General features: G+C 42.8%; 1 protein-coding gene across 1 annotated transcript in view; it reads right to left on the bottom strand.

Moving 5' to 3' along the window:
* Positions 1-1,274: 1,274 nt before the first annotated feature.
* Positions 1,275-9,228, bottom strand: part of TICRR (TOPBP1 interacting checkpoint and replication regulator) — an 18,112-nt gene continuing 10,158 nt past the window's right edge. The window contains exons 15-22 of the mRNA XM_026060654.1: positions 9,026-9,166; positions 8,400-8,490; positions 7,825-7,886; positions 7,121-7,276; positions 6,220-6,377; positions 3,695-5,981; positions 2,076-2,186; positions 1,275-1,716 (exon numbers count right to left, since the gene is read on the bottom strand). Coding sequence (XP_025916439.1) covers positions 1,598-1,716; positions 2,076-2,186; positions 3,695-5,981; positions 6,220-6,377; positions 7,121-7,276; positions 7,825-7,886; positions 8,400-8,490; positions 9,026-9,166 — 3,125 coding nt within the window. The 3' untranslated portion in view covers positions 1,275-1,597. The remainder of the gene's footprint in view (positions 1,717-2,075; positions 2,187-3,694; positions 5,982-6,219; positions 6,378-7,120; positions 7,277-7,824; positions 7,887-8,399; positions 8,491-9,025; positions 9,167-9,228) is intronic.

Consider the following 9,228-nt stretch of genomic DNA (forward strand, 5'->3'; position numbering starts at 1 on the left):
TCTAGGTGTGTTTAAGGTGCAAGATATTTAAGCTAGGGGCCTTTATTTTTTATTGTTGAAAATGAAGACCTTCAGCAGCAGAAAAAAAAAAAAAAAAAAGGAATCCCTCCTACTCTCTCAGAAATAGTCATCTTTGAGCCCCATGCTTGTCTATCAATCCCCATCCTTCCAAAAGGTGCAGCTCTCCCCCCAGCAAAACAGCCCTAAGCACACCATACATCTTTYCTTGGCCAAAGGTAATGGGCAGTCTTCTTGAAAACTAGAGTTTCCAGGAAACAAGTTCCATTCAACACTGTGTGGAATGGCTTCAACAGTGCTGAAGCCTACTTTTGCTACACCTCTCTGCAGAAAAGCCTTAAAACCATTTAATGAGCTACTTTTGAACTGTTATGCCTGGCTTTAGGAGGACCTCACGCTATCTTTGTAGCTCTTTACTTCGTGTATGTTCAGTGGACACAGTGGGATGACTTTTCCCTGCTGTGCACAGACAGATCTCTCCTAAAGGAAAAACCCAGCCCTCTGCAAGAGCTTTGGGCTGCAAGATATTACATGCTTTCAGCCCTTCGTAGGCTACATTTTAGTCACTGAATCACAGCTCCTGCTGTCTTCAGGTGCTCTCATTCTAACCCCACATCTCACAGATGATTAGTCACTATCTCACCAGTGATGAAGTTGGGGAAGGGAGAGAAGTCTTTGAACTGTCATCTCCAGTTATTCCATAAGAATTTTTACCTCTCAAGGAAATTTCCCCAGAGTCCTCTCTGGCTCATTACAAGCTTGCAGAAGAGAAGGGCAACAAAGTTACTCTACCAGCCACAGTTGCACTGGTACTGGATCTACTCAGCCAGCAGTTCCAGATCCAGTTCTGCTTCCAGTGGGCAGGGCAGGAGTATCTGTAAATGGTTAGATTGGTCCATCTTAAAAAAAGGAGTGAGAGAGGGAAAGGAGGTCAGCCTCCCCCTCCACATCTTCCCTGTTGCCAGCTAGGTGGTCTCTCCGCTTCTCCGTAATCTTTTCTGGCATTTGACAGCTATTTCTCAGCAATTTGAGCTCATTAACCTGTCAAAGAATTAGTCTGCTTTTTTTGTTATTTTTCTGCTAAGCTGCCAAGCTGGATACAGCTCACAGAGGGATCCAGTTAGTGTCAGAGCAAGATAAACAGCAGGAACATGCAGCCAGTTTTGTACGCATTCACCTTCAGCACCCTTCCTGCAGCCATAATCCCTGGCCCACTACTTGGGCTGGAGCCAGATTTCTGACCAAGTGACACAAAACAAAATTCAGGTCATTTTATTTTACAAGACAGGTGTAGAACATGACAGTTCTCCTTACCTAGTGGAGCTGAACCTTCACTGCAAAACCTAGCTATCACATGCAGGAGACTGAGCTAGGTTTTGAATGGATGGAGAGATGCTCCAACTGAAGTTAAAAACTTTTAGAGTGGTCCCTATACCCACTGTCACATGCTTGCCTCCTGCTTCTCACCAATGCAGACAGCTCCAGGACAGCATCAAATATCCTTGTCCTTGTTAAAAGTCATGTTGTACAGCTGAAATGATAGGAAGCTTCCCATAGTATTCCGTCCTGGCTTCCAGCCTCAGCTAAGCAGCTTTTTCCGTGAGTAAGTCCTGCTAAGGTGACGCCTCTTAGAAGCCACACTGTTGAATGGAGACAACTCCTGGCTGGGAATATCTTGGAAGGCATCCGATTCCTCTTCTACAAACACAAAGAATAAATTAAAGCCATGATTTGCCAAATGTACTGCTTAGTGACTCTAAGAAGTCCAATATCAACTGGAAGCAACAGAAGTTGTAAACTGCACTACATGGTAGCCTATTCTACTCTTCAGCGTTACCTCTCCTCCCTTCTGAACTTCCCAGTGCAGACCAAGTATCCTGAAGGCATGCGAGATAGTGACACTGAATATGAAAGCTGCAAATACACGCAGGGCCTTTCTGCACAAAGGCCGATGCCTAGGACAGTGCTCTTTCATTCTCATTTAGATACAGGCATACAGAAAGCAAACCGAGGTAGTCTGCTCGAGCCCAGCCTTTCCTCACAGCGCAGGTGGTTACCTTGAGCACATTTTCTCCAAGACGGTGTCTGCCCCTGGCACAGCAGTGGAGACTGGGTCAGTGCTAGAAGGCTGCTGGCAGAGAGCGCACTTTTCACTGGTGGAGTTGAGCCTGGAGAAGCACAGTAAGATACTGCAGCAAACTGACAACTCATTGCTTTCAGGTAAGTCTCATACACAGCCCTTATTCTACCTTTAAGCTTCCATTAACACAAATGATACTCTGAATTTATCTGAAACAAAATCCAAGCTGGTATAGTGGCTTTTTTGGCACCAAGGGATGTAAAAGGCAGTCTGGAATTAGCTCTCAGCACATTTAATTTTACTAAGAGGTTTAGCAGAAAAACACTTCATTTTTTAATAAATATATCATTACTTTTCAGTGAACTCAGTGTCTAGGAGGAAAATCATTGTTATAACCATGATGGTATAGAAATACAAAAAACCCAAGGTTTGTAGGTGCAGAAGTCTCTTACAAGACCAGTTTACAGCTAAACACTACTACTATTTCACATCCTGAATATGGACTGATGTTGCTTGAAAGTTTGCCCATTTTTCTCCAGTGACACCAGTTGTTCTAGTAGGACACTGCCTCTGTAGATGAACCTTGGCATGTAAGAAGATACAGACACTTTGAAACTTAATGCTTCAGGCCGTGTGCTACTCATAAGACAGCAGCATCTGCCTTTACCCTCATAGTTATTTTTACACCTTATAGGCTAGAACTACTCTGCTGTAAATTTTTGTTTCTAAAACAAGACTGAATTAAGTATTTGGAATCAACAAGGCCTTGCTTACAGAGCTGAGACAGCCTGTTTCACCAGGGGCCAACTGAACTGTCAGTATGCCGTCAGAGGAAAAAAAAAAAAAAAAAAAAAAAGATTTAAACTTCAATGCCTACTGATACAACATCATGGCTAGCAAGGCAAACACTTCTGTACTGTTGCACTTCTGATTTACATGTTGAATTGGCACTACTGTGTTGGCAAATAAGAGGACTGGAACACCAATATATACAAACTACAGGAGTTGATCCTATGGATGAAGTTCCAGCCTGAGAGCACCAAGCTCTAAACTTCATACAGTTGGGTACAGCATTGAACAGACACTGGGCAGAAATAGTTAACAGCATCAGACAAATGCAGATTCATTGCCTAGTCTAATCTCAAAATGTATTGTGATAGAAGCTTCCCTCAAGCAACAGTTCGCATTCCAGCCCATGCATCCTAGTTGCCTTGCAGCACTTTTTTTCCCACTTGATTTTTCATATCCATTCGCTTCAAGTTAGCCATTGGATGCAACAGTGATCCTTTCTCAACCAAGCCCAAACTCTTAAAGAAAATTTCTCCCAGCTCCTGCTCTTTCATGTTTCTCTGATCACCCCACAATTGTTAACATGCCAATAGCTGAATTCCTCATATGTGATCTGTAACCTGCCTACTTCTCCACTATAATAGGGCAGAATTACCTTGCATGTCATTTACAGCCCACTCTTCCCCTCCATCTCTTTCTCCCTCAGATAGTCAGACAAAAACCAGTTGCGTTCTTGTTTCCTGCCTATCCCACATTTTTAAGGCATCTCTGAATTTCAATGGAATGTCACTCATGCCACTTAATTACCTGACAAAAGGAAGACGTTATCATCCCCTACGCAACCACGTGGCACAGGAGTTATAAGTGAACATGCTCTGGGTTTGTCAGGAAGCTCAATGTCTGCCCTTGATTTGGTTTCCTTGCTCTTGTCTTGAGAAGAGCCAATGAGATCCAAGTTGAACATACTAGTACAAGATCTCTTAGCCTCACGCTTCTCCTCCTTTTCTGGCGATAGATATGTAAAGACCCGCTTCCGAGATTTCAGGTCAAAAGTGCCGAAGGCAGTATTCTCATCAGTTCTGGGTTCAGAGTCACTAGGAGATGGCTGATCCTGGAGCCTGCAAACCCCTTCCAGTTCAAATTCCCCAAGGGTATTTGTCACTTTGCTGCTGCAATGCTCCAAGATCTTCATCTCCCCCTCTCCATCTGTTGACGTTCTCTTTGTTTCATCTGCATTTTTCTCACTTTGAGCACAGCTAGCATTAGCAGTACTGCTGGCTGCTCTCTTCCTCCGAGGCCAATCCTTGATAGCATCGGGGGTAGTCTTCCCTTTCTGCTTTGGAGACGGTGTACAGGGAACTCCTGCTTCCAAGGGGGATGGGGATGTGGTGTTAGAGGCACAATTTGTTGGGGTGTATGACTGGCATATGTAGGTCTGTCCTCCACCTTTCCCAGGCGTACTATGGAAAGAGCGAAAGCAAGAGGGTGAAACACAGGCAGCTGCTAGCTTTTCTGGGTGTTTGCTACACCAGGTCACAGCAAGATCACCAAAGGGACTTTCTCCTCCCTTGGGTTTGCTGGCATTTCCTTCAGACTGAACTTCCAGTGCTGAGCAAGACCCGATTTTCTTAAAGCGAAGCTTGGGCAGTCCTGAGGCTTGCATTTCAAGTTCAACTTCGTAAGTTGGAGGGCTCTCAGAAGGCAGTTTGCAATGGCTTTTAGGAGTAGAGAACTTGGCTGGAATTTCAGGATTTCCCAGGCGTGCTGCAGCCTCCCGCTGCCTCCTGTCTGCAGTGCAGCGCAAAGAATAGGCAGAAGCAGACTTCGGCACGGCAGGCAAAGCATTCAGGACTGATCTGGAGCGTCTCTTAAGACTTGGAGCTTTCAGCCCTGTATATCCTTCTCTTACAGTTCTTGGTTCCAAGTCATCATTGCTTGTTTGAGAATCACTAAGGAAGGATTCACAGGTGTTACCCTCCTTAACCAACTGCTCACGCTCTATCTCAGCATTCAATACATGTACCTGCCCTCCAGCACAGGGCTTAGGAGAGAAATGCTTTTCCAAGCTTTTCTGGTCCTTTCTTGGAGAAGGATTTTGAGGTAATATATGCATTTGTTTATTTTTCTCTGATACAGAGGTATTTTCAGGAATTTGGGTATTACAAAGCTGGACACTTTCTACAGAAGAGCTACCACTGTCATTATCATATTGATTATCCTTATTTCTGGAAGGTGTTGCACACATGAAGATGAGGTTCTCTCCTCCAAAATTTGGTTCACATTTGGACTGCTCAGGTGCGTGGAGTGGGGACCTCAAGGAAGTGCCAGTGATGCCAGGCAATTTCAGAAGAGATGCTTTAGGTGTGTTAAGTTCCCAGTCAAACTCCCTAGTTTGTGTGTGGGAAGGAGAGCTGTTTGCCAGAGCGTTTGTGGAATTTGCACAGAGAGGAGAATTGAAGGGAGGGTCTGCCCTCACAGTGAGCTGTGAAATTTCTGCCCTCAAGGGGCTGGTATGTAGTTTTGAGCCTGAGTCTTCAAGTTTTCTGGGAGTACTTTCCATTGCTAGAGGAGCCGATTCTGACTGCATCTGTTTTTCCTCTGGGAGGATTTGCCTCCGAGCACCAACTGGAGATGCTGATTTTGAGATGGATCTAAAGGAGCATCCTGGAGTTTGAAGGTCTGTAAAAGATCTTTCTTGGAAGGCAGATGTGGAAGAAGCATTTTGATTTGAATCTTTCAGAGGCAATGATGAAGCACTGAGCATTTTCAACCCCTCCTTTTCTGGTGTTTGTAAGCCAACCTCTTTGTGAGAAGGGGAAAATCTTTTTATTGGAGAAAAATCCTCACAAGTTACTTGCAGTAAGTGAACCCTCTTACTTTCCATTAACACAGATGGTGACATGACCCTTTGTTTAGGATGAGAAAAGTACTTTCCCAAGCACTTAGCTGCAGTTTGCCTAGCAGCTGGACTTTTGCCAGGAGTCCTCTCCGACTTCTCTGGTGTCCTGTGGAGATTGCGAGGTGATCTCCTTGGTAGTTTACTGGCAGAATTCAATGGTTTCTGGGCAGCCTTATGAGGTGTTTTTTTAGGAGTCTGCAGGGGAAAAAACAGTGAGAGAAAAATCATGCTTGTTCTGTTCCAGCACTATTTATCTATCCCTCTTGATATTTTTTTCTTGAGATTTAAAAAACACAGTAACTGTTTGGTTAGAGATTCTACATAATTTAACCCTAAGTTTATGATGTATAGATCTGATTAAGCATGAATAGAAAAAGGGTGTGGGAAGAAGGAAAAAAAGGAAAAAAAAAAAAGAGGAAGCAGGTGTTTCTACCTGACAGGCAATCGGCTCCTCTAAGTTTAAGGAATCTTTTCTTGTTCTTCTCCTCCCAGGTGAATGCTTCATTACAGGACTACACGTGTCAATGACTGCTCCAAAGAAAAACCTCTTGGGAGTCTGGACAGTGGGACTTTCAGAATGCACCTTAATGCCTATAAAATGGAACAGTACAATTGAACTAACACCAAGTAACCCGACACGAACAATTGTCTCAATCACTTCAGATGTATGGACAGGTAATGTACAAAACCTATAGTCCTAGCATGTTCTTTTCTAGCCAAATCTTAAAGCTGCACCAGAATTATTGTTATTTCTCAATCTAAAAACTAATGTAGTCTGTAGACAGAGTGCTCTAGAGAAAAAGAAAAGGTATAAAAATAGCCCAGCCTTATTCTATTTATAGCTCACAGCATAAGAGTTCTGGTTCATGACTAAGGATCCTAGTAGGTATAATATAAAGAACTAAGTGTCACCTTTTATAGCTGATAACCCTACTGAGAGAAAGCCAACAAAGACGATCCCATCAGTCTTTGCTTTATGCTGCCACAGAGGAGGCTGAAAGTAGCTTTAGGATTTCTCTCCTATATTCTAACAGGCACTTCACCGCATTTAGGGAATGCAGACTGACAATCAGTGGTATTCTGTTTGATGGGCCTGACTGGTTTTGAAGTTGGCAGTGTATACATCATAGAACAGCAGCTGTTTCTTTCTCTTATATTCAGATTCCCAATTCAAAAATAATTAACTGGGACAATTCTCTGTCTACAGAAGACATTACCTGACAGCTCTAAGCCTCTTAAGAGTTTCTTGCAGAGCCAAATCAAATCAAACTTAGAGGTATCCATGCCAGCTTTTCAGATCAACAATATTAGCCTGCTCAAATCCCATTCAGTACCTGCTACATCTTTCTGAGTACGGCTCTCCTCTTCTTGTCCTGGATGGACTTGCTGCTTATTTTGTGAGCAGGGCTGTGCAGCAGAATAGAAAATGCCAGAGTGGGTCCTATTCAACAACAGTTGTTTGATGCGTGGACTTCTTCTTAAGCCTGCTTCTGTAAGGTAAGAATATCAGAGACTGGGCCTTCTTTCTCCCTCAACAAGGATATCTTCAGAAATGGTCCTTAACTGACAAGCACACACTCCAAGAAGAAACTTTGGTGAATACAATTAAGTCTCACATAAAGAAGCAGATATGAAGGATGGAGGGAGAAGAACAAAAAACCCAACAACTCTTCAACCTCCTTGGAGATCTGGAATGCTAATGCATGCAAATCTCTTTCAAAATCATGGTCCCCTCTAAGTCACAATTACTCTCATCCCTCTAGCAATTAGATGGAAAGGAATACTAGAAAAGATACTTGTTCACCCTTGAAGTCCCTTGTGCATTTTCAGTTACAGGAGTTAACTGCCTTTCTTTTTTAAACTCTACAATAAAGGGTTGCAAAAGCAGTGAGCAGAAAGTGGTTCTACCAGAGGTGTCTGTGCTCCACCAATAAGATAGCAGAATACTTTTCTAGTGACTACTTATGGATTATCTTAGCTGAAGCATGCTCTTGAGAGCTACATCACAGCAAAAGCCGTTATCAAAATCAGCACTTACCACATATGGTCTTCTCTGGAGATTCTTCTACAACACCAGTGTCAGAACCTGGATCAGACGACCTTGAGAAACAGCAAACRTTTTAGACTCAGCGCATTGTTCACATTTGCGGAAAGAGAACTTACCATGAAAACTGAAAAGCAGTGCTATATTCTACAATAGAACATTGCTCTGCAGGCTACTTGGAATGAGCAATTAGGAGGCACTTCCCCACCCACTAATGCTTGATTAGGCATAGGAGCCTTTCTAGTTGTAGTATAGCCAGTCTCACATGGAAGCAAATGCTAAATTTCAGCTTGGACTCCACAAGTTACAGCACAGGCCTTTTCTCTGGAAGCCCTGAAAGCAACAACTAAACCTAAATAGCAATTTGCTGCAGGAATGAGAGTACCCCAACTTACATGATGAAGCAAGCAGTATTTCTCCCCACTCAGACAATGGAACTTAAAAATCTCTACCAGTTCTCTTGCTACGTTAGGTGAAGGTGACGTTTGACTACAAAGCAGAACCCTGCTTCACAGCCACTTGTTAAATGTGCAGCACTTACTGAAGAAATTCAGAAACAGCTCACTCACCGGCCCTTGATCTGTTTATGTAGTAGTCTTCTGGAGATCTGTTTATGTAGTGGTGTCTCTGCAACTCTCTTGGTCAATAGCTTGCGATGATCTAAAAAACAAGTCAAGCAAGAGATTCAACACCCAGAGCACAACTATAAAGCAGTTAGGATGAATAAAGAAATACAGTTTCCTATAGGCTTCAGTTTAAGAATGACAGCCAACAGAGAACCATTGTGCATTGGTCTTCCTGCACTCATAAGCTACCATCTGATAGGCATTTAAGAGTTTAATATCTACACTCCTCCCCACCCCTCCAATATAAAAATAGGGACTATTAATAAATATTGGCAGATGTAGTTAACCTACTCTGATAACTTTCATTCTTCATCTTTCATTCACAGATCCTTTAAACCAAGGAATTTTAACCATTTTTTTTTTGAGGTGTATAGAATTCAGTAAAAGATAGGTTTGGGTTTCAATACCATCCTATTCACTACCCAAACATTACAGCACTCACCTGAAGTATTTTCTCCTTCATTAAAAGCACAGTGCAATTAGTTGTTTCACAGAAGTGAGGATGCAAGAATGGGAATTTTGGCAAAAGCTCTTCCCTGGCAATTCTACATGTGCAACCCATGTCCTACCTTTAGCACCTTCATCAGTGCATTTGTATCTTAGGCCTTCCACAGCAGATACTGACTGACTTCTAGGCATCTTCTTCAAGGACCTTTTTCTTGGTGAAAGTACATCTTCATTGAAAAGGTTCCTCCTTACCTTCGTAACCTCTAAGAGGTGAGACAAAGCAAAAAGTGATCATATAAAGGGAGAATTAAAAAAAAAAAAGGGC

Source organism: Apteryx rowi, unplaced genomic scaffold (genome assembly GCF_003343035.1).
Source record: "Apteryx rowi isolate R43461 unplaced genomic scaffold, aptRow1 scaffold_17, whole genome shotgun sequence".
In the NCBI taxonomy this organism is placed as follows: domain Eukaryota; kingdom Metazoa; phylum Chordata; class Aves; order Apterygiformes; family Apterygidae; genus Apteryx; species Apteryx rowi.